At 41.1% G+C, this 25,990-nt stretch overlaps 1 protein-coding gene across 4 annotated transcripts in view; it reads left to right on the forward strand.

Annotated features, from left to right (window-relative positions):
- Positions 1–25,990, forward strand: part of LOC134627962 (plexin-A1-like) — a 178,339-nt gene that overhangs the window by 122,094 nt on the left and 30,255 nt on the right. For all 4 annotated transcript variants that reach the window (XM_063474478.1, XM_063474480.1, XM_063474479.1 and 1 more), the window contains exons 10-15: positions 1,040–1,240; positions 12,906–13,002; positions 15,633–15,823; positions 21,922–22,073; positions 24,868–24,991; positions 25,117–25,253. In XM_063474478.1, coding sequence (XP_063330548.1) covers positions 1,040–1,240; positions 12,906–13,002; positions 15,633–15,823; positions 21,922–22,073; positions 24,868–24,991; positions 25,117–25,253 — 902 coding nt within the window. The remainder of the gene's footprint in view (positions 1–1,039; positions 1,241–12,905; positions 13,003–15,632; positions 15,824–21,921; positions 22,074–24,867; positions 24,992–25,116; positions 25,254–25,990) is intronic.

The raw sequence follows: 25,990 nt of genomic DNA on the forward strand, positions 1-25,990 counted from the left end.
TTACAGTGTCTCCAGGTTGTAAAATATGTGATTTGTCAGCACTGATCTGGTTTATTATCCTTTTGGCTCAAGAGGCAGAGTACGGGGTGGGATGGTTCCACCCAAGTTTTAACTCATGTTTTTTAGGATCTGTCACCCACCCTCCTGCTCTCTCTTTCTCTGGCTCTCATTCTAACTGTTGACAGGATCTGCATCAGTGCCAGATCGTGGCATGAACACTCTAATGACTTCATTTCTTCCAGCACATGCACAAATGCATATCTAGGGAACATTACATACTGAGCAGACTGCCCAATCTACTTCTTGTTCAGCAAACACATGCGACCATACTTAATTAGTCCAATTGCATATTGAGAAACCTATTTGTCTTACACATCTATGCAAGGGCACACACACACGTGCACACACCCTCCGGGGTTGTGTACTGCAGTGATGTAAGCCAGTGGATGGGCTACTTCCAGATGATCCAAACAAGACATTCAGCTCTGGCCAATATCACTGTGAGAGCGTGCGCACACACTCACACAGACAGGCTGAACACAAGTTCATGAGCTCATTACTCCATTCCACACATGGATATAATACGCTGGAGCGTATCCTCATGCCAAAGCAATGTTACACCATTGTGATGCAAGTAATTTTACTTGGTAGATAATAGTTTATGAGCTATAGACGAAAAGCTTTTTTGCTCTAACGTCGTTGTACAGCATTAATCTGGTGCAAGGCCAGCAGGAGTGTTGCACAAGCATACAGCACATGCGAACGGTGCATCACATCGCGACTCTAGACTAGAGCGTGTTATGGGAAATCTGGCATGAAGGCAAATGCAGTACGCAAGCCTCGGCCTGCTTGCCTCTTCAGCTGTTAACAGCAAACAAATGATATATTTCGTCATCCCAGCTCTTATCTTGCTGTTATTCACTTCTTGTTTACATGCCTTTCTGACTTTGTGGAATAATCTGACTCTCTTTATTCTTTAACGGTCTTGTCTTGGGTATAAAAGTTAAGCATTTATTTTTCCCACATTTGTTTTTCACAGGATTGCCCTCAGATTCTGCCGTCAACCCAGATATACATCCCTGTCGGGGTGACAAAGCCAATCACCTTAGCTGCAAAGAACCTGCCACAGCCCCAGTCTGGACAGAGAAACTATGAGTGCGTCTTCCACATCCAGGGGGAGATCTACAATGTGCCTGCACTGCGATTCAACAGCACCTCCATCCAGTGCCAGAAAACTGCGGTTAGTATGAAGAGATTGAATGTATTTATTTTATGCAATCCAGCTGAATGAAGCGATGTTAATGGTGAAAAACAAAGCAGGTTTTGTGATGTACACTAACAGTTTGAAGGGGCGGGGATTTCTCTCAGGCACTGGTAAAATAAAAGCAGCCAAAATTCCTGAACACTGAACAGGGCAGGAACTGCACACAGAGTAGAAGGATAACCATTAAGCACTGTTACTTTTGACCTAATCAATGCAACTAGGTATCTAAATCATGCTCCCAGTGCGGGCATCGACTTGGCCAAGGTTAAATAATGGCCTCCTACAGGTAATGGCTATCTAGACACTAATGTGCTCATTGTCCTGATAGATGTCGTGCATTACTTGGACACTAGCATAGTCTTGATCAAAATAAATGATGTAATACTATAGAATTGATAGTTAGCAATTAGATATTGTGACGGCAAGTGTTTACATTTGAATTAATACAAATTTATAATGAGGCATTTCCTGTTCTGGTCCAAATCATAACAGATTGTCATGGCTGATGTATAACATATAAATTATTGATCAGATACGATGGTCAGCCATAGTGGGGTTTTTTTTCTTTCCCAATGCTTCTGTTATTTATTTATTTTTATGTATTCATGGCTTTGTCTGATAGGGATGAGTGGTTGGTTGGTTGGTGTCTGCCAGATTAAAGCAGTCTAAAGGAGTATTTTGTTTCTTTGCAGAAGTTTTTAATAAGTGTAGAGGGTTTGCTGGTAGGTTGAAGTGTTTCTGCGTGCAGGCCCATGCCTGTCCAATGTGTTGAAATGTGGTTGTGTGTTTATGTTTTTATATATATATATATATAAGTGTGTGTGTGTGTGTGTGAGGCTTCAAACTAGCATGACAGATAAGAGGTAGCTAGCGTCGCGCTTCACTGAGGCTGAAAATGTGAAGAGGAAGTCTGTCTCTGAAGCTAGTTGGGAGCGGATTGATCATGTTTACACCTCGACTCTATACCTCTCCCTCCCCCCCTCCTCTGTGTGTCTGTAGAGCCCATCTTTCTCCCTGCCTCTCTTCCTCCCACTGCCTGTCATTCTTTCTTCTTCCTGCTCTTCCCTACTTTTCTCACTCCATCTCCCTCGTCTCTCATAAGTTCACTTTTGCTGCTTGTTTCTGTTCGTGTCTGATTCCATCCTAAGATATACGACGCCATTAGAGCTGCTGCTGTTAATTTAGTTTTACATGAGGATGTTTAGCTGCCACAATAACATACTTGGAAGAAAATAGATTCAGAGACAGTAGAAACCTCAGGATGTCTCTGCCTAATAAGATTTAGCACTTACTCACTTCTCAATTAGCAGCAACTGGTCATAATAGGCAGAGATTACCACAGGAATTCAGACACTGGCAGACACATTTAGAGTACAGGGTAGCAGTAGTCTCTGTTTAGCTGTATAGCTTGATGTGTAGCCGCTGTGACGGCTAGCACAGTGTTTGATTCTGTCTGTATCGACGGACAGTCTTTAGGTGTTGGCACACGCTAGCCAGTTGTTTGTGAAGGCAGGGCTAATTACCTAACGCAAGGCTTGTCTCTCCACAGAGATGCTTGTTTATTGACTGTTTATTGTAGCTGCAAGGCCAGTGTTAATCAACAGCAAAGCCTAGCCTCAGCCAAAAGCTGAATTTCTCCATTTGATGTCCACAAAGCAGACATGCTAGCAGTAATTAGCGCGGGACTGTCAACACTTAGCCCCTGTTAGCAAATAGCAGTGGCATCCTGACTGTATGGCCAGATATCGATGTAGCGTGTTCATCTAGTGTGCATGCATCCATATTTAGTTTCAGAGTATGAAAAAGGTGCCAGCTGCATGAACTTGCAGTTAGGGCATAATTCATACTGGCTCAAGATTAAGAGTTTAATTATATGTCATGAATTATTACTTTGAGAGTCGTATTATAGCTCTGGAGCAGCATTTTGGAAGAAGCAGGTCTTAAATATTAGTTTATCTATTTATAGACCTTTATATCTCTACTTTCTGCAAGCACCCCTCCGTGTTTGTTCTTACTTTGACAGTGTTCAGAACCAACTCAATAAATCATGAATGGTTCTGCAGTAGAAATAGACTTTATCTGTTATACTGTGTGCACACTGCTGCCTCAGCTTACAGGCATACAGCTGTGAGGATAGGGGTTGATCAGTGTCTGTTCATGTGTGCACATCTGCATGCTTCTATATTCCTTAGGCTACGGATCCCCGGGTAGCTATGCATGAGTGTGTTTGGATGTGCAGTTCCAGAAGAAGACTGTAAGGGGCATTACACTTGCTGATCAGTGTGATAAACACAGGGGCTGCATAATCCACAATATAGCTTTTTGTTTGAGATCCACAGCAAGTGCCAAATGAGACACATTACTTAGAAAAGGTGAAGATCAGGGCTGAGATGAGACGTGTGCTGAGAATTTCTATAAAGTGAAGAGGAAGTACAGAGTGGACAGTATATGTGGAGGTGGGAAATGGATGTATGCGCAGAAGTCGATGAAAGGAGAAGGGATAAAAAGAGTGGTACAACTACAAATCAGTGGAAACGACCAAAAAAAGAATATAGGAGAAGGCAACGTGGACTAGGGAAATTGGTGCGTAGTCGACAATTTCAGGTGAGATGAATGGAGAAAAGTGAGAGGGAGAGTGATATTGAAAAGAACAGAGGGGGGAGAAGGAGATGAGAAGCTGTAAGAGAGAAAATCAGCTCAAAAGTGTCTCCTGAGGCCAAAACTCATTCTCCTTTCTTTTATACAATATCATCAGACTATCTGAAAGAAATAACTATCCACAGGATATTCAAGACATCCACAGTCGGATAATGTTTAAACTTTAGTTTCCCATACCTTACTGCTCTTACAGTGACCATAATAACTCAATGCTCTTGCGTTGTATCCCCTAACAGGAGGCTGTCAATAACCAACTGCATATGTGGCAGACATGATATATGATAGTGTAACTTCAGCTCTATGCTAACCTTGTTGGGTATTGACTTTCCATATCTGCTCATGGAAGAAAATATTGGTGCTGTGGTATTTCTGTATAAGGTTACTGTACATACCAGCTGATCCCAACGGGGAAAGAGCAAGCATATCATAAGACCAGAGAAAGAATGCAATATTGGAAAACGGTTTTCTTTTGCAAGAGGGGACATGAAACAAGCCTTTGTCTTCATGGTGTTAAGACTTTGAAGAGTCATGCATTTAGAGTAAGGGTTTAAAAACACTGCTCAGAGCTCTAATTTTTGCTGTGTTAAGCCTCCATAATGTTTATATTGTGAAAGGAATGGCTCATCGCACACTTTGCATTTTCAACTTTTGAAGTTGGGTACATAGCCAAAAGTAATTCAGCATTTATTCTTTTGGAACCTGTGAAAGTTGGTGAAATGGCAGATTGTCAGAAGTCCATTTGCAAGTTAATTGGAGAAAAATGCTGATCATTTTATAAGAAGAAAAAAGTGTCCTATTCGTATTTATTAGTGCCAAACAAGCCCACATTACTACTGACACATACAGAGCCATCCGCTATGCCTTATGGTAGCAGTTAACTCCGGTCAGCAGCGACCAAACCAACAAGCTGGTGTCTACATTGGTGCCTTCCGGTTTTCTGACCCGGTCCAGACAGCTTCCTTGTGTGTGATCCAATCAGGGGCTTCGGTTAAGGTACAAAGGCCAATAGGATGCTGAGCTGTGGGCTGGGAAGTTGTGCTCATAGTGCCAGAGGGGTCGTTGGAGCAACAAACACATGTACACACAATTCTTTCACACACAAATGACTGCAGTCTTGGGTCAGACAGGCTGATGTAGCGCAGCTGGACATCGTTCGAAGGTTGTGGGTGAGAGAGGAGAGTCAAACTGTTCAAGACTTTTTGTTTCTGTTCTTTTATCTTCATGTGTTCTTAGCCTTTTGTCCATTTGTGCGTCTCCATTCTCCTACCCTCAGTTCCCTCTTTATCCTTCTTCCTTGTTTCTCCCCGGAGGGCAGGAATGAGAGGACAGATAATATCAGAGCGGGCCTTACACCATTACCTTCTGTCTGATAAACAGCTCGGCCACTCCATCACCCTCTTTCTCCCAGTCCTTCACCAGTGGAGAAAAAAAGCAGACATGGGGGGCAGGAGGAGAAAATCTAGTTTGGGATAGGGTGTGTATCTGTGTGCTTCGCTTCTGTGTATAGAGAGCAGCTGTTTGTTAAAGTAGAGATGCGAAGTATCAGGGGTCCTGATGGCATCCAATTAAGGGAGATAAAATGATGATGAATTGCTGCTGGGCAGTGGAGACCAGTGCTCCTGTATCAGTGTGTGTGTGTGTGTATGCACATATGAGCTCACTTATACAGGAAGAGAGCAGAAGAAAGCAACCATACTGATTTGGGGAAGATTGTGTTGGGGAAAACAAAGAAGAGCGGGGTTGGAAAAGACACAAAAGGGAAGTTTCTAGGCAGAGCTTCCAGGAAAAAGGGAAGTAGAGAGCAGTGTGCAAGATGGATGAGGAGGAGGAGAAGTGAAAGAAGAAGGGTGCATTGAGACTGTACTGTGAGAGTTTGAGGAGAGGACAAATTGTCTGCTGGCTTCCGATGGGAAATGAGAGAAGTATGGCAGACAAGAAAGATGGATAAATAGATGAATGAATGGATAGACTGAGCAAACAGAGGTCTAGAGAAGAGGCTAAACATGTCTGCAGGGAGAGTGGTTAACACAAACCACACTGGTCTAATGGTGTCACACACCCCGTGATGTGTGTGTGTGTTTGTAAGAAAGAGAGAGAGGGCTGAAGCTCAGTCCTAATACAAACTAAACTCTCTTGACTTTTTATGGGAATTGGGCTCTCTTTATATATTTAACAGTAAAACTAAAAATACTAAATTGCATATTAAAAAAATTAAAACATAAATGCACTATAACATGCGCATATATTCATACACACATAGTGCTAAAGGTAGCAGGACAAGGCTAATGAGGGCCTCGGTGCTGTTGGGTGGAGGGTTGGTGCAGCAGAGCAGAGTACAGTCTGGCCTGGCATGGCCTAGCTCAGCTTAATGAGATATAAACACTAGACCTGCCATTGCACTCAGCCACAGCACACACTGACACTGTTTTAATTGGCTTGCACATTCTGTGTGTATTGTGTGGGGATGGATTTGGGAAAAAAGCAGTAGACATTCACTGGGTTTTACTGTGGATAGCTGCAGATGAAAGATTATCATCATGTGGCAGCCCAGACTCATCTGATCTGTTACAATGTTGTTTAAAGTTAATGTATTTGTCTTAGTAGATGTTACAGCTGGGAGAAACATGAGTCTTGATCATGTGATTTCCTACTATAGCTCAAATTACTTGTGTACATATCTGTTTAAGTTTGTGATATTTAAACAAGATCTTGTGTTTGCTCATCTGTGCTTATTTGGCATTTATCTGACTGCTCGCTGACCCATCTTCTATTAAAGCAGCTCAAAGTGAGAGAAAGAACAGACAATGACCTTCCTATAGTGTGCTCTTTTTTCCCTCTCCTGCATTCTTGTGCTCTCCAGCAGTGCCCCTCTTTTACCTCCCTCTCACATACTGTGTGCGTCTCCCTCATTTTCCTCTTCATCTCTGTCCTGTTGCTGGCTCACTTGCTCTCCTCCCTTCTGACAGGTGAAGAGCACAGCTCCCACGCTGCTGTCCTGGATAAATAAGAATTAACTGCAGCACAGCTATCTGCATATGCCAACTTCTCCACCCCACTTTCCTTATCTATTTCTCATTTCTCTCCGTCTCCCTGCATCTCTGCAATTTGTAACCTTTACTCCACATATCCTTTGTCTCATAGCAGCGCTGCACTTTTTCTAAATGATTATTTGAAGAGACATCTGAAAAGCTGAAGGGATTGTTATAGCAAGGCTCTCCTGCCATTACCCTGGTGAGAATAGAGACCATCAGGAGGTCAAGCCAGAGAAAAGACCTGGGCTTACTTTCACATCTCTTAGAGAGCATTTGCACACTTTTCTTTCCATGTGACTGTCTGAAGTATGGTCATACATGTCAAACACTTTCTGATCACAGTATGCTGCCATAGAAGAATCAGTTTTCTTCTCCTTGTAGACATTCAAAAGATGCCTACCTTTTATTAGAATATTTATCGTTCTACAAATATTGATGTGCACAGAATGAGCCTGTGCAGTTAAAGCAACATAAACATATTGTCAGTAATAGCATTTTATTATAGATGCTTATTATAGCAAGTCATTCTATAAGAGATTAAAGTCTTTAATTAAAATATAATACTAGAAATTGTTAAATCTTCCTGGAAATCCTGTGATTAATTAAACCATTAAGTTAAGTTGCAGCATCACCGTATTTGTAATAAAGACTGAGAGCATGGCTTGCACATGCTGAATTCATTTTGAAAAATTTGCAGTGGATGAGACAGTGTAAAACTTTAAATGTTATTTTGTTTGCATTTTGTAATAAAGGGCTGCAAAGTTTGTCATTTAATGCCAGTTAATGTCTTCTATTTCTTGCATATTTGTTGTTAGCTTTGTTAATGTCATTGAGAGTGCGCTCAGTGATGGCAAACTACTGGAGTTACTGAGTCCATGCAAAATGTGGTCTGTATTTCCTCATTATGGGACCAGCATATACATACATATGTGTTATTTGGCAGAGAAGTTAGTTAGTGGCCACCAGAAGAATGGCATTAAGTTGAGGTAGGAGAAAAAGTCTGACGCCACTGAAAATCTGGACATTTCTGCCAACTACCAAAAATCAGCCTTTTGTCCTGGGAGAATTTTAGCAAGCTTACACTAGCTTAATGCATAGGCTGAAAAATAAGAAACATCGACTATGGCAGCATTATTTTTCCCTCAACCCAGCATTTTTCTCCCCTCCACCCCTCTCTTTTTCTTTCCATCAATGAAGGAAGTATGCATGTGTGCAAACGGGTATGCACATATGTGCGTTATTGTGTCTGTGCTGGAGATAAGCTGGGGAACTGGGCCCAGCCATGCTCCAATCCTGTTAGCATTAGCGATTAGCACTGGCTAACAGGCTCCTATTATGAGCAGGGGCTGATTCTCTGTCGCCTGACCGTACACATGCACACGCGTACACACAAACACAAAACTATAAGACGGATTACCACTTGATCCTTGATAAGGAAGCTATATCTGCCCAGAAGTTGTGTGTATATAAAAGACTGATGGTGTGTACGACAAGACTTGGACATCCACTGTATGCCGAGTCTTATCTAGGCTGGCAAAACACATTTCACATTACTTCACTGTGGAATATGTCAGAACTAGAATGATGTAGGTTGAAGGTTATGTTATGTCAACTAATGTTTTTTGGATCACCTTGAGAAATCTGTGAACAGAGGAAGAGGATAACCTACATATTACATACATATCTCAGGCATGGGCCTGCCCTGGGCAAAAGGGATTTTTTTTTAGCACACCTTCAAAATGACCAATTATGAGGCTGTGGCTCTCATAGAATTTACCCATTGTTACCTGCCTCACTTTCCATCTTCACCCTACCTTTATTCATCTCCTTCATTCATCTACACCTGCCTCCTATTCTTTAGTTTCCAGTGACAAATGTCTCTTCTCTTCTTTATGTTGTTTTTTTTGTTTGTTTTTTTTGTTACACTGGCTTGTTTGTTGTCACTGCATATTCTTGTTTCCTTTATGGAATCTCCATTTCCTGTTTCTGTCATCTGCTGTTTCATTGTAAATATTCTGCATCTCTAATTTTCTCTCTGTAGTGCCCTCTTTGTAAAATGTAGTGATTTTGCGCTTCCATTTTTCAATGTGACTTTGGTTTTTTTTAGAATTATTTCTTGGTGTTTAATTTTCATACTGGAATTTGCTGTATGGTGTGAGTAAACCCTGTCCAAGGCGCATGTGTGTATTCCCTGAACGCTGTTGTGCAACAGTGGTGGTTCAGTATAAAAGTTTAATAAGCCCTTGGTGCAATGAGAGAAGATGAGCTCTGGATAATAACCTAACCTTTCCAATGGCTCCCCCACTCTCTGCTGCCCATTTAACACACATACATGCACATACACTCTCCTCCCTAACTAAATATGCATGTTTGTGTTGTCCCAGTTCCCAATATAGACACTTCTTTGAGGATTGATATACAGACATGGGCAAATTCTTGTATCATAGATTTAAAACAACAAAAAACAGATGATAGATAGCTTTGGTGTTTTATTGGTGTGTACTTGTGGTGCAAGTTTTGAGGTAAACAACTTGCCAAGGTAAAAATCAGTGTTAAGAGGTTGATATACATCTAAAATATGTTACTCTATTGAGTAAAATTGATAATATGGTCAAAGAAGAAAAAGGCCTTCTCTTAGAATTTGCTGTTCAGCAGAGAAGCAAGGGCAGAAATAAATGGCACCTTGGTCTGTTGTCCTTAACTAAAGCTAGTCTTCTGTCCTGTGGGAATACAACAGATGGATGTATAGATATGTTTCTGTCTTTAAAAATGGTTTGGAAAGAAATGGACTGCTATTCAAGTAATTGAAATTTTGGTTATTTGTTTTTATTTTGTTATTCTTTATCATGTAGGTATTGCAGTGAGTTCCTTTCTCTCTGTTTGTGTGCGTTCAGCTTAATTTAATTCAGGTTTATTTATATAGCGGTATTCCATGTTAATCTCTACAAAATAAAGCATTCAGGATAACCGTAAATGGACTACAGTGTTTAATTTTGTTTATTTGCCATTTTGATTGATTCAGTTTAACAACCTTCGTGTCATGTTACAGATTATGAGAAACCTACCTGCTGCTTAGTGTAAACACAACTGACTGTTCAGAGAGCGGTTGATAATTTTCGAACCCCTTCATCAGCTTGAGCAATTTCCAAATACAAAGCTGACCTTGGCTCGATAACAGCCTTCTTCTCTACTCTCACCATCTTTCTCCCACTTGCATCTCTACCTTTTATGTCTCAGCTTTATTCCAGATGTCTTGTGTTTCCTGCCTCTTTTTGCCTCTTTATCTCCTTCTTGCTGCGATGCTTTGATGCTTTTTCACTCTTTGCACATGTTCACAGTGCAGTGTCCCTGTGCACTTCCTTTTTTCTCCCCGTTCTTCTCTCCTATTGTCTCGCATGCAGATATACACTCAAACACACTCACACGTTCTCTCCATCTTTACCAAGTGAAGAAGTGCTCTTGTTCCCAGGCAGACTGGGTGGTCTCGTGGTGGAGCGATGAGGAAGGAGGGAGGGAGAGATTGAAGAGGTTCACATGGTCAAACTTCAGAAGAGAAATAATAGCTGATGTCCAAAATGTGTTTTTGCTGTGCCCTATCTTCCTGTGTTTGCATGTGTTTATATTCATCATATTTTACTTCCTGTACAGACCATGTGATCAGTCTTTGATGAATTTGCCGGCATCCTTCTCTGGAAGGAGTCCCATGTGCCTGACACGTATTTATGGTACAGCGTGCACATGTGTTTTTCTGGAGATGTTTGGTATATGCGATAAGGAATCTGGTTCATATTTCCTTGTTTGACTGTGGACTTTTTGGGGGGATTGAGGCAGATGAGAGAAAGTCAAGCTAAGATTGATAGGGGAAGAGGTTTGTAAAGAGGTATAGGGAAGGAATAATGAGAGGGAAAGGGAAAGAGAAAAAGGAGGGGTGGGAAGGAGGATTGCAAGAGAAGGAGAGGCAGAGGAATGTGTGAAAAGACCAAGGCAGACATGTCAGAGAACAAATTGAAAATGCCAATTTCACTTTAGCCCCCACCAGCTCAGGCGCTTACAGCCCAGCCCCGGCCTCTTATTCCATGTGTAAATGAATGGTGTCCACAGAATAACACACAATCACCTCTCTCTATCCATCTTGCCCTCGCTATTTCTCTTTCACCCTTTCTGCTGCATTACCTGCTCTATACCCCCTCTTCCTACCCAGTTTGTCATCCTTCCTTTTCACCGTCTTTTTGTTGTTTTCACTCCACTTCTGAGCTTTTGATCACAAATTCCAAGTATTTTCACATCTTCTATCATTTGGCTGTTTTTTCTTTTCTGTTTGCCCATCCACTTTGCTTTTCACACCCTACCTTATCATTTTGTACTGTGCCAAGGCTAATGTTTTGGCTTAATAATCTAGTTGTAATGCAATAGCACTGTCTAAATTCAGAGCTTGCTATATCTACAGCGAGACTGTAAAAGTTGTCTCTCTTTTCTTTTTCTTTTTCTTCAGTGTTCTGTAGGCCAGCTTCCAGGTAGAGTTGCTCAAGTAAAAGTTTCAGTAGTTCATGGCTGCTAAATAAATTAGAGTGCAAAAATTTGCCTGAAAACACATTTTGAAAGAATTTGCCTTTAAAATCAGCTCTAAGAGCAAAGTGGTATTTTTTTCTGAGATGCATGAAGACGTCTTTCTTTATTCGGATATCAGCGTCTCAGCCTTCAGGGCCCGCTAAATGTAAATCATCCAATCACAAAAAAAGTGATGAAAGAATTAATCAGCCATTCACACATTGTGACATTGCTGTGTCCTCTCATTTTCTTATCTTCTCAGTGCACATTTTTTAGTCTTTTCCTCCCTCAAATATATTCAAATTCACTATTATTACAGATGTCAGGATAAATCTCACAGTATCACACTGGAGTGGGTGATATCACATAGTGGCAAAGTTGTAGCTAGATTCAATCTTTGAGGGCTCATAGCCCCGAGCTTGGGGCTTTCACATTGGATTTTATCACCACTCTACTAGAAGAGAAAAGTCCTGCTATCTCTCACCCAGGGGCTATTGGAGATACTGACCATACCAGAGGTAGTGAGAGGGGCTGGGCACCATTAGGTCATTATCTGAAGTCTCACCAGCCATCACCTCAACATTGCTACAGACAACACGCACATCTCGTCATATAGTGCCTGCTTTATGTCGTGTGAAATACAGCTAGCGAAAGAGACGTTAATAATGTAAAACCTGTCTCGGTGAAGTCTGTGAAGTTCTTGATGAAGATGTTGTATTTACCTCACATCAGCAGGGGTTATTGGGGAGGCGGTGTAATTTCTAAAGCTGCATTTTATTTGCTGGTGATAATTGTCATTGATAATTTATATGTTGGGAGTTTGGGCAGGGACTCGTAGGAGCTCTTTTCTCCGTTACCCGTTCAGTTAACACGCCGCCATCACATCACCGCTTTTGAAGCTTGTTGTCTCATTTAAAGCAATTCCGTAAAACTGATTATGCCAACGATGAGTCAATTACATTTCAACTCTTATTAGTTCAGGATGCAAAAATGAAATTAGATGAGAATATTATTGTCAGAGATATATTATGCGTTTCATTCATCACTGGAATGGAATGAGTCATACAGTGATGGGGATTCCAATCTCTTAATCAACTCTGCGCTCTGCCAGGCAGCGGCGGATGTGCTGTGTGTAAAAATCACAATATAGCCTGTCTCTCATCATTCATTTTTATGGCCCTTCAACTGTGTGAGCACCGCAGGGTATGACATTACTACCAACCACTAGCTTAACTGAGTTTGCTCTTGGTATTAGCTGTGTTTTTTTTTTCCTCGCTCTTATGAATTTATTGAAAGAATTTTAGTGAAAGATGGAATATTTTCTGATGATGATGCTGATGTAAGAAAAATGTTGAATGGATGAGTATGAATTCTAATCTTGTTCTCTTTGTTTTATATTTCAGTATAATTATGAGGGCAATGACATCAGCGACCTGCCTGTCGACCTGTCTGTAGTTTGGAACGGAAACTTTGTCATTGACAACCCCTATAACATTAAAGGTGAGTAATATTAAAGGTTACTTATGGTAGGAACTGAATGTGGTTGAATGAGTTAGATTTGTCTTAGAAACCGGGAAGGAATTCAGTGTCCTGCTGTGACGTACAACATTTGTTTTTGTTTTTTTACGTTAACAATTATATTTATAACTCCAATCAGCTCACTTTATAAAGCTATGCTGTGTGTCAGTTTTGTAATAATCACCCAATCATCTTTTCTGCTTCATGAATGGTACATTACCCCCAAATACTACAGTCAAAAAGCAGCCATTGCTGGCCTACTGAGAGATTGAGTGGCTTCCTCCCACAGTCCAAAGACATGCATGTTAGGTTAATTGGTGGTTCTAAATTGGCCATAGCTGTGAATGCACTGGGCCCTGCAACAGACTCGTAACCTGTCCACAGCTACCTCTTACCCTATGACAGCTGGGATAGGCTCCACCCCCACCACAACCCAGATGGATGGATTAGTGGGTGGGTGTTTTTAGTTGGTTAGCTGTTTTAAATTACCCTAGATACTGTTACATTTTGACACAATCTTACACAGTTACATATTTGAGAACAGTATCTAGAGGACTGTGTGTGTATTTGTGTGTAGAAGAGGCAAAACAGTCACATTATTAAACTGTTTGTGCTAACAAAAGAGAAAAAGCACAGTTAAACACTGCACCCAAGGAATGTGCTCAAATCCTCTGTCAATGCCAGAGAGTTCACATATTCTAGTTTTGGTCATTTGTATTCACTAATGCATATATTGAATAATAATTATGTCCGTCAAGGCTCAGGTTCCACCCCACGAGACTCTTTTGTCATGGCTAATGGGTAGCAACTAGTGTCAAAGGGATCAATGTAATTGATATTTTCTCTCTCTAAATGTTTTAAATTTCAGTCTATTGAGCCACGTTTGGGATGTACAGTGTGTGCATGTTGTAGAGCAATGAGGCTAATTTCTGCTTTGTTTGCAAATTGTCCAATTTGAACAAAGCAGAAATTGGCAAGCGTCATGAGTCAAGGTGCAAAAGACTGCTACACTGTTAGTGTCTTAAGTTTACACCCACTAATATACAATAACACATAACCCTTTGCATTTTAACCAGATTTTGTACCATGTTTTGTATGCATATTGTTGCATTTTCCTGTTTGTTAATGTCTTTAGTGTTGTAGGCATCCGTGTGTATCTTGACTTGTGTTATTTTAATGTGATAGTGCATAGAAGACGTATATATTTCTTTAAATGGTATTTGAGTGCATTATATTTGATTTAATGTGAAACCACACCTCGTCCAGGAACCTTGGGGGGTAATAATTAAACTCATATACATTCTCAGTGCACCACTGTGGGAGAAGACAATGAGATCATGTCTGTTGGATATAATTACTGGTAAAAGTCTTTATAATGCTGTCTTCGTAATTATTGTGGGTTGTAAAGCACAGTGGGGGATGTAACATTATTCTCCTGCTGTGAGGTAAAGTAACATCATCGCCAGTTCGATATAGTCTGTGGATGACATGCACATTGAGTTTTGTAGAACAGAGGGAGTAGCATAGTCTGCTCCTGGTTGTTACTCATTAATGTTTAAGGACACAACAAGTAACGGGTATTTTGTATGTAGTATTTAATGCCAGAATTTGCCGTTATATCTTACATGTTTGTAAGTTAGTGATTATTGCCATTTGTCAGTAAGGTAACACCACATCACTCTGTGCTGTTTATTGATCACTCTTTGTAGTCTAATTGAGCCAAGCAAGCTGTTGTAGTCTTAAATGTCAGATATTTCTCAGTATGAGTGCTGTAACTGGTCTACATGTGTTTGTACCATGTGAACAAAGGCGTGTCTGTAGTATTATTGTCTTTACTTTGAGTGGGGCTCATCACTTTGTGCATTGTGTGTTATCTCAAATGTAACACATCAGGCAGTGACCTACAGCCTAAATATGGCTCTCGTCCTTCTTCTCCCTTCACTGCCAGCCACCTCTCTATTTCTCAGTGATGATAATCATCTAGTAGAGTGTAAGTGATGCTCACTCATCTTAAATACTGATAGGTTAATGTAATTAAAGGCGAGTCGTTTAGCAGCCAGTAATTGGTATAGGGTTTCTTTAAAGCTGCTCCATGACCAATGGGATTTGGGGAAGGAATAGCAGAGAAAGAGAGAGGAAAGATTTACTCTTCTGTTCCTCGTGCCTTTGGGAAATCGGGCCTTAACTCAACTTTGGCTCAGTGACACTGAAGAAGTTTTGAAATTTTATGATAAAGCTGAGGAAGTGAAAATAAAGCAATTTAATTTCATTCAAAAGAAAACTGTCAGGTTTCTTATCTGCTTATTTCAGTCTGAAAATAAGATAGTCTTTGACTGGGGGGAGTTACAATCCAGCTGATAAGCAGCAACATAAGAGACTGGTGCAAGGATTTATAAAAACAAGGAGAATATGCAAACTCCACAGAGAGGTCCCAGCTGGGCAGTAGGTCCAAACCCAGTACCTTCTTTGGTGTCTTTGAGGCCACAGTGCTAACAGCTAGCACACCCTGTCATTTCTAACATATTATATTGACTGGATGTTTTATTCACTTGGTAGCCTCAGTTCAACAGTAATAATTTCATGATGCTTCATTTCTCCCTCCTTCTCTTCAGCTCACCTGTATAAGTGCTATGCACTGAGGGATAGCTGTGGGATGTGTTTGAAGGCAAACCCCAGGTTTGAGTGCGGCTGGTGCGTTGGGGAAAAGAAGTGCTCCCTGAGACAGGAGTGTACTCCCCCAGAGAGCACTTGGATGCATGCCACAACAGGAAACAGCCGCTGTGCTCACCCCAAGATCACCAAGGTAAGACTTGATAATAATGACACATGCTTACACATATTGTATTGCAGTTAAGCATGAATCCAAGATAACAGATGGTACACGTCTTGTTGTGCAAATGTACCCACGCATACACACAGACCCCTATATCCAGACATATAATAACTACATGCAGAGTGGACTGTACACAACAGAAATATTCTCTTTGATGGATACAACAAAATTGAAGAGAAAAATAAAGCAGAAATTGTTTCTTTTTTTGTAATTTCTCAGCTCATTATATCACAACATTTCAAAAACCCTTTTGAATGAAAGCTGTTTGAGCAAAGAATGTGAATCATAAAGTGTCCACATTCATCATTAGCCCACTTTAAAAACAACATTGCATCGAACAGCTAAATTCAAGGTAAAAAGAATAGGCTTCTCTAAGCACTGCTAAAGCACACACTCACGCTGCTGTTTGGCTGTTCATGACCTAGCAACTCACTGCAAACAACTCAGGGGTCTAAGAAGAGAGGCTTCACATTACAGTATGTTACTTGTAAGCAGGCTATGATTGCCTCTTATGTGTTTTTTCTACAAGAATCCAAGCCAGATCATTAGTAAAAACAAATTTTTGAAAAGGGGAGATTTGAAAAGTCTTCCTGCTCTGTGTCATTGTTTGGCCCCGGAGAGTGAAGGGGACATCCTAGGAGGGCAGACAGAGAGGATAGACAACTTAGAAGCCAACACTAAGACTGCAACAGCAACACAGATGGGCTGGCAAGGAGGAGGCAGTTCACACACTCCAAGACTGAACACACTGACGAGATCAGAGACGACGGCTTCACACAGAAGCGCACACAGACACACACATGCACCTAAATGAAGAGTCAGAGAGGGTGGTTGTCTGGAGAGAGACAAAGAAGCCGAGGATGTGGTAGTGCGTTAATTGTGTCCCGCCACGGGTGCTGAATATGTGCGTGCACATGTGCATGTGTTCATCTGACAGGCTGGCAGAGCCGAGGCGTCTAAACACCATAGCGTAACCATCTGTTGCCACTAGTAACCGTGGCGGTGGTCCTCGTCTGAGTGCGACCTGGGTCACAGTTCCTACAGCTCACCACTGGGACTAGTGCACACACACAGTGCGGTTTGAAAGCAATGCACTGCTGTGTGTGAGACGCGTCCTGACATTCAGCCCTCTCGTCAGTCTGTCTTCTGTCTTCTTCCATTTTTACTGTGTCTCCAACAGTGATTCAAACTTTCAGCCAAGCATTTCTTCCTTTAAATGTATCTCAAATAAGCTGAAGAATCATCTAAATTCTTCAATTTAAATGACTGTGAAATATATGTTTAAAATCCATGCTCATTTCATTGATGTTGACTTGTGTGACTGAAGCCCTCAGTCCATTTCCTGTGTGACACGGGCTCGTCTCTTTGAATGTGTAATGAAGATACTGGTTAATTGGAGCTCTGGCACATAGATAAAACCATTTGCTAATGCTCCCTCTCTCTTCGTGCTCGTTTCAGTTATCTCTTTGAAACAAGCATACAGAGGCAACTGGGTTGTGTGCGCGTGCTTGCGGGAGAGAAACGGGAGGTGGTAGGGGGGTTGTGCTCACAAGCATGTGCCGTTGCATGCATATGTAGGGGTAAATCCTGCCCTTGGGCAAGATGTTGGTGGCAGTCAAAAAGCTGGCAAAGAGCTTCAAAAAGCAGCAGGAGAAGAGATGCACTGCAAGTTTGAGAATGCAGAAGAAGAGACAAAGAAGAAGCGGAGAAGAAAGAGACACTGGGGGAAGCGTTATCGCCAAGCTGCGCCGCTGGCCTCACCTCTCTTCTCCACCTTTGACATTTACAGTTTGACATTTAACGCCAAAAGAACATCTGCAGATGACAAAGAAAATCTCTCCTTTTTCATCTGCCATTTTATCTTTTTTCCCCCCAAAGAGCATCACATTGGCCACACAAATTGAATATTATTCCACTTCTTACCAACCATTTGGTCAAATCCCCTTTTCCCTGTTTCATCTTTTTTTTTTTTTTTTTTTTTTTTTTTTTTTTTTGCCTGATTCAGCCTGCTTTGTTCATTTATGCAGCATGCTAGCTGCTGTGTGGCCAATAGCTGGTGGATTAACCACTAATTTCATTTGGACCAGGGAATGTGTGTTCAGCTGGGGAGGAAACACCACTGGAGACACACATGTGTGCACAACGTACACACAGTAAGAGCTGTCAGAGCAGCAAGTGTTTAACTTATTTAGTGTTATTTCTGAGTGGGCTATTGTCCATTTGATATTTTTCAGTAGTGTGCAGTGTGGCTACTGTGCCACTAACAGCTTTGGCACCTAGTACTTCTCTCCAAATGCAGCAATTAATGTTTTAGGTACTAAATGATGATTTTAGACATTGTAAGAATTTGGCTGTTAAGCTGATGAAGTGCTATTTTTATTGTGCTGCATTTTTGTGCACTGACATTGTGCACAAAGATTAATTAGTACTTCCTTCCAAGCAAGCAAATACTCCCTGTGTGTGTCTTTGAGCCCGCGCGAACACTCACACAAGCCAGCAAGACTCACAATGGTGCCCACACATTCTCAGAAGCCTCCAAATGAAAATAAAGTAAGCTACAACTTAGGTAGTCTGTATTATATTCTCAAAATTGCATTCAAAGCCACATGGATAGGGACACACACACACACACACACACTCTGTATGCCACTGTGTCCCAGTGTAGCACAGCAGTGTCCTGGTACTGGCCTTGTATGCTGCCTGGCCCTCCATCATCCATCATCTCCTGCCTGCCATCTCCTAGGGGACAGGAAGAGCATCACAGCTAGCCCTTAGAAACCAATTAAAACAACGCAGGCCATTCCAGTCTGTGTGTGTGGGAGGGTTGCATTTTTAGGGTTTTAGCACGTGGTAAGCTTGTGTGCTCCATGTGTTTATGTGTGAGTGTTTCTTGATGTTGTATATGTAATAAAGTGCATAAATGGATCTGATGGCCAATTATTTCTCCCTCATGTACTGCTTTAGTGGTTTTTGCCTTTGCCAGTTTTCTTTATGTCCTATCTCTTTTTTCTAGTTAGTCTCATTTGTTTTTCTCATCCTTTATGTTTTTTTGGCAACACTTTTTTTTTTTATTTCCATTCCTTCCACCGACCATTTCCTCTGTCTATTAACTATTCAGTGTTTTTCATTTTCCTTTCCCTTATTTTGAATCTCATCCTTTGGTCTTATTGTTCCCTTACCTTCTATCTTCCTTACCCTCTTGCTTGCAACCTCCTTATTATCAATATAGAGATAGATATTGTTCTGTTTACGGGCATTGATTGACCATGCTTCTGTGATTTGCTGATTGTATTTTGGAGCTAAACAGTAAGCCCCCACTGTTACAAAAATAGGAGTATTTACCCACTGTTGGGTAAATACTTACCGTGCTCATTCATAAAGGGGAGGATTGTAACTGGATGTCAGCCATGATGATGTCCTAATTAAGCTCATGTACTTGTTTAATGATCAGAGTTCAGCCAGAGGGATATAATTGGCCCCAATGTGATTCTGACTTCTGACACAGATTTGTTCCTGTTCTATAAGGCTACACATCTTCAGAGCTAATATTATTTGACTCAGTCACATGGAAACATTTAACGTTTAAAGACTTATTTGATCCCTCTCTTCTTTCACGTCATTGCCTCTATCAGATTGCTTGTGTATTTTTGTTTTTGAGAGCCTTTCATATCACAGATAAACTCTGGAAGCCTTACACCATGTTCATATCATCTCCCCCTGTGTCCCTTGCCCGTTTCCCCCTTCCCCCTCCTCCTCCTCTAACTAGCAGATGCTATCTGTGCACTGCTTCTTAGCCAGCCACAATAGGCCTGCCATAAAGCCTCAAATACATCGGGACAAGTCAGCCACAAAGAGAAAAAAGCGAGTATGAATGAGTGTAGAGCGTTATGATGGTGAGAGGAGAATAGAGCGAGTGTTTAGGCTGGTGGCTTTTATCAAAAAGGGCGCTTTGTTTGTGTTGTTTGGTTGTGGATGGAACAACGTGCATGTGTGTATGCGTCTCACTCTGTGTCTTTGTGTGTCTATGTGCTTGATAAGCCAGTGCTTATAGAGAAAGAGAGGTTGATTACCATATCTAAAGATTGTGACTGAGCACTACTGCATGCCAGTCATTCTTTTGTCTCCAGCTAAAATATATACATTTGGGCACACGGTCAAAGACGGAGACAGAGACTGAATTAAAAGACACAAGTTCAAGTTGGAGTGCCAGCTGATAAATAGCCATTAATTAATATGTGCAGCATTTCATTTCTGGCTTGCATGACACTGAGCTTTGTTCCCATTGTGTGTTTGTATTAGTGGTTTTCTAAACACCTGTGGCTTTTACTAACCTGCCACCTTTTCCATAGTGTTAGACTGGGTATCATTGTAGCACCAGGTGGGGAAATATTAGAGTGGGTTGAGAGGTTAATCTAATTAATCTGTAAGACTGTAGATAAGCTTTAAAGAAGCTGAATATTGCAGAACATATTTTCATTGTTGGCATGGTGTCAGTAAGATTGATACTGTCATTATGTCTGAGTGGTAAAAATGAAGCTACGACTGCTGCTTGGCTTGGTACAAAGACTGAATACAAGATGTGGCAGCTGCAATGGCTCTACCTATTGCCATATTATAATATTTCTGTTTTACACAAACAAGCCATAATATGTTAATTAGTGACTTTTGGTGCTGATAGCTGGATTTTGTAATGATTTAGATATCTGAGCTGGCTTTTTTTCACCACCTTTGTTCTTTATGCTGTGCTAAGCTAACTGGCTGCTGATAGTATTTCCTAAACTATTAAATTATTTCTTTTACAAACCTGAATATTTGAATACATTATCCCTGCTGTCACCTTTTCCAACACTTGGTGTATTCCCATCCTTTTTTTAAAATAGATTAAATGTGTAAATTTGTTAAAGCAAAGGACTAGTCGCACCACTTTTAAAGATGGCAAAGGTTTTGACCACAATCACTTAATTTCACTAGAATCACTGTCATTAAAAGATTTCTTCATAGAGAAAAAGTAAATTTGCACAGCGTAAAGTTCAGCTTTAGCAAAGCTTGACAAATGAATCAAACTGTTAATGAATCTTCGTGACAGTGCTGACCTTTGAAGGAACAAAGAGTGATATGGAGGTCAAATTGAGTGAGTTGACATAGCTGCACACGGTTTTCAGTAATTCGTTGGATGGCACAAATACTAACCGTTTTAAGTCTGTGTTTCACCAGGCTTCCAGCGCCACCTCAAAAGACTTACAAGTGGAATGGGCCATATTCTAGTTGTTGGTGACTGTTGAACCGTCCAATCAAATAAAACATACGGGAGACTGGTCACTGTTTTGCCCCTTTGTTTCAATGTTGACATGTTTGTCCGTGTCTTTGTAGAGCTTTGTGTGCCACACAGCAACTTTTTTCTACACCAAGCAGAAAGTTTCTGAGTAAAAAAAAAAGCAGGATTCATAATCGATCTTTTTTTTTTTTTTTTTTTTTTTTGTGGCAACCTACACCCCCACTCCATGACATCCAACCACTAATGTCTCCCCCAATAACCCCCCTCCCTCTTGCAACAAATGACCCCACTGCCCCGCCGTGTTCTAATCCAATTAGCTTTAGCCCTAATTATACTAGTAAAGACTGATTACCATTGTCTGCATTGGGGCTGAATGAATAGAGCCATGATTAGCGACTAGGCTAGCCTCGGGTAGCCATTAGCACCTCCATACACCTGTCACAGACCTCTAGGGGAAAAAAAGCAGAAACCAGGGGTCACTATGTGTTCTAATTGTATTCAGCATATTAATCTTCACAACATTAAAAGAGGGACGTAAGTGAGGGCTTGATGGGTAGGTCCAGGTTAAGTGTGCGAGTTGGCAAGTTGTGAATGTTTGAGTGAATTGAGGTGGAGTTAATGGATTCAAGGTCATTTTTCATCGTGCTTAATGAGGTAGCAAGAATGTAATTCATGCAGAATGAAACATGACCATAATGACCTAAGTAAACTGCCATTCATGCTTAAACACAATATACGCCACATGTGTTGTTCTGCTTCACTTATGTCCTCCTTTCTTTGGTCTTCCACCCAGTTGTATCCTGAGACTGGGCCCAGACAGGGAGGAACCATGCTGACCATCACTGGTGAGAACCTGGGTCTACAGTTCAAAGACATCCAGCATGGAGTCCGCATCGGCAAAGTGACGTGCAACCCTCAGGAGGACGAATACATTAGCGCCGAGCAGTACGTTGGCATTGTCTCTTTCTTCACCCTGTTACACCCACTGATTTTAAACCTCACTCTTTCTAAAACTCACTGCTTTCTTTTTTGTCTTGTCCCCTATTGTTGTGACACTGAGTGCTAAGCACAGCGCTGTGACTCTCTCAGACCTTTGTTTCATAAAACCTTCAAAGGTTAAATGCTGTTTTCCACTAACAGACAAAACCAATTCCTCACAAATAGCCTCAAGCTGTGCATGGTGCTGCTACTTTCTGTACATGTTCAGTCCGAGTAACTCTGACAGCAACTTGAATAAAACCTTTTCAACTCAACTAATGCTCAGGTCAGCTCAAGCAGCATTGAAATACCTCATATAACTCACCTCATTAGGATTAATTTGACCCATTTTTAGATATAAGTGGATTTAATATTATCAAAAGTGTGCAATATACATCTACTGAAAGCTATTCTTCATATGAAAGGTTGTCATGTGAACACTCTAATTAAGTTATGTTTACTGTTTTCTGGGAAATGGTAAAGTACAGCAGATTGCACAGATGTAATTTAACTCCCATTTAATAATTGCAGTTGTATATCCTGGGTAGAACTCAGAGTAATGAATAACAGTCATGTTCAGTTTATGACTGAGCTCTTTGTTTTAACCGTTAACAGGGTGTCTCTTTGAAAAAATGTTCTTTATTTCACGTGTAAATGATATCATGTGAATCATTAATTAAATTACATTCAGAATAAGAAGAAATCTGGGGCACTGTCACACTGGCAGTGCCCCATTATAGCTCCTCCAAATACTGGGGCAATGAAATTACAAGATGAGTCCCACTTTCTCTTTTATGTTGTATTCATCTAAGCAGACAAGATACATTTTCTGATGAGGAAAAAATTGGTGAAGCTCGTCACAGTTGGAGGCGTCCTCAATATTCTATTTCCAACCATGTTGCTGTCATTGTACAAAAATGCCCCATTTGCTGAGTTTTGCAGCACAGTCCCAGCAGACTTGGTTTTCTTTCTGCCACCCTCGCTAAGAAGAAACCAGAAGAAATGTGACTTTGATGGTTTGACAGTCAGGAAAACAGAATGCTGTTCCACACTCACTAGTGGGTTTAGAGTAGTGTACTGACATGCCAGTCTTGATTTATAATTTATAAACTCGTGTGTTGTTTTGTTCAGACAGAGCGGAGCAGTTTTACATTTACTTCTATCACGAGGCCGTGCTGTAGCCTAACTTTTTTTTTTTCACAAACATGTTCATTTTCTCCAAGTGATCACATCCAAACGTCAAGGTGGTGACGTTTAACCCGGCCAGCTCAATAATGCTGCTTTTGGCCTGTTGCCATAGCACCCGCAGGAAGAGGAGGGCGCGGTTAGCAGTTAGGCTGTCATGCTAATTAAAAGTGATGTTAGCCATACGGTGCCATTAGTGTCCCGGTTGCACTCGTCATTCTTGTGACCCTATCAGAGCCATAGCACAGAAGACAAGACGGGGTCACAGCATTGACAGCACAGGTCAAAGGTCAGCTGCATAAGAGAAGAGGATGTGCAATGACTGTTGGGCAAAACGTAGACACCTTGTTCTCGTCTGGCTTTCTGCTTCTGCCACCTCGTCTACATCACAGTTTCTATGATTGGAAAGAATTGGATTGCAATGAAGTGTGGCGTTTTCCCATCTAAGTCATCAAATATTCACTACATGGTTTAACTTCACTTTGAGAAAAGTAAATCATTGCCAGCAGTGAAGAAAAACAGAACCTAAGCTCCCTCTTTTTATTGCCTTATTAGTAGTTACTATGTGACAATTTGACATATGTTTAATTTTTTACCATTTTACATTCCACCAAAGTTATTTGATTGAGTGAGGCATAATTTATGTTGTTGTCATCTTTGCTAATGCACTTTCTAACCACGTAATACCAGCTCAGTGTAGCCACCTGTCATCTGGGCAATAATGATGCAAGCGGAGCTGCATTCCTAACTGAGATTTGTCCAGCATTTTAATCATGGCCTCTGTCATAGCAGGAGGACAGGGAATAAATGAAAGGGAAAGTAAAAACAATGGAAACGCACAGCATCGCAATGTGAAATTCATTGTTGCGGCCGCGATGCAGTTGCCATGGCCACCTGCAGGGTGGATGGAAGCAGGAGAGTTAATAACTCATCTCAGGGAGGGGAAGCTGAGGTGATGTGTAGGATATGAGCTTGTTCAATTAATCAAGCTCTTTCCCTTTATCCCTCTCTCCTTCTTACTTCTTTCTTTCTCCTTTCTTCTCCGACTCCCTCCTTCCTTTGCGCTCTCGTGCTTTCTCTCTGTCTCATTCGTGCGCTCTAGCTAATTAACATTCAACTATGTCTCCAGTGGGTGAAACATGAAATGAGTGTGTGTGCGTGTGTGTTCTCCCTGTGGGCTACACCACCATTCCTCCCCATGTTCAATCATTTCTCCTGTGGATTTTCATTTGGCTAGCCAGCGCCCAAGGCCAAGTGCGCAGCTTATGGTTCTACAATACACGCTAATGCATGAACACACACAGAAAAGCCTTTAGTTTCGTAGCAGTTCACATTATCTCTAATAGAACATTTGCTCTGTTTTTGTTATTTTTATGAATAAGATGGAAACTAATGAAACACTTCACTCATAACTATTGGAATGTTTTTATGACTAGACAGAGCAGAAAAGAAGTATTCCTCATTTTTTTCTGTCCCTTTTTTTTTGACCAAGTTGTCACACTATTAAGCAAACACTGAAGCTGAAACCATTCACTCATTTACATAGTGATAAACTTTTTTTCCCTCTTGTTTTCAGGATTGTGTGTCGGCTAAATGATGCAACAGGTTACAGAGTGCAGGAGGCTCAGGTGGAAGTGTGTGTCAGAGACTGTAGTCACCCCGACTACAAAACAGTCTCAAGCAAGGCCTTCACTTTTGTGGTAAATGTTGTTGATGTATATTACAACTGTGTTTTTGGATGATTTTAACACATGTATTTGGCAGCCACAGTCCAGTCGATAAGTGACTCTTAACTTGCTTGGCCTCTGTCTGTGTCCCTCTTTAGTCCCCATATTTTACACGAGTCCATCCTTCCAACGGGCCGCTATCTGGAGGAACCAGGATCACTATTGATGGCAGTCATCTCAACGCGGGCAGCGCTGTGTCTGTGAAGATTGGACTTCACCCCTGCCGTTTCGAGAGGTGAGTTAATCCAAAGTACTTGGAGTATCTACAGTATATTCTTTTAGTTCAAGTGTTTCAACCTGAATATTTTGGTGGGCAGTTTACAACGAAGTCACAGAACTCTTGTTTATGTAAGGTTTTTATAGAGGCTGATTTTTCTAAGAAAATGACAGTTTAAACTTGTGTTGTGCTGCTGTGGAGGCAGGGGACCATGTTGATTAAAGCTCTCCAAACAGTGGAGAGGAACCATTTGGCCTTACTGTTTCAAGATGTTGTAATCAAATTTTTGCAGATTTACTACCGATTTACTGGGGTAAAATGTAGCTGTTTTATTTCCGCTCTTTAGACAAATAATAGCCATATAATGCAGAATATTTTTGCCTACATCTGCTACTCTTTTTTGCCAACTTTTTCCACCGTTTGCTGTGTTTAATAATTGTAGTTATTCCCTGTTTTTAATGTATGACACTCTTCCCTGGTCAGTGCCTTCGATTTGCAGCAGGAATAGCAAAAGCAGCGAGTAACAGGATGACCTGCAGTGCTGTAATTCCCAGCAGTTGTGAGGATGACAGTGTAGCCTTTCCCAGTGAAGCCGATATCGTTGTTCACTTCTGCTGTGGATGGCTTAAGTGCATGGCCCACATTTTCTCAAAGATATGACTATAATTTGAAAGGAATGATATGGTGTTGCTGGTAATTGGTAACTTACATTTTGCTGCTTTGAACCGATGTTTGAAATATGTAATTTTTCTCCC

The sequence above is a fragment of the Pelmatolapia mariae genome, linkage group LG5 (genome assembly GCF_036321145.2).
Source record: "Pelmatolapia mariae isolate MD_Pm_ZW linkage group LG5, Pm_UMD_F_2, whole genome shotgun sequence".
NCBI lineage: Eukaryota > Metazoa > Chordata > Actinopteri > Cichliformes > Cichlidae > Pelmatolapia > Pelmatolapia mariae.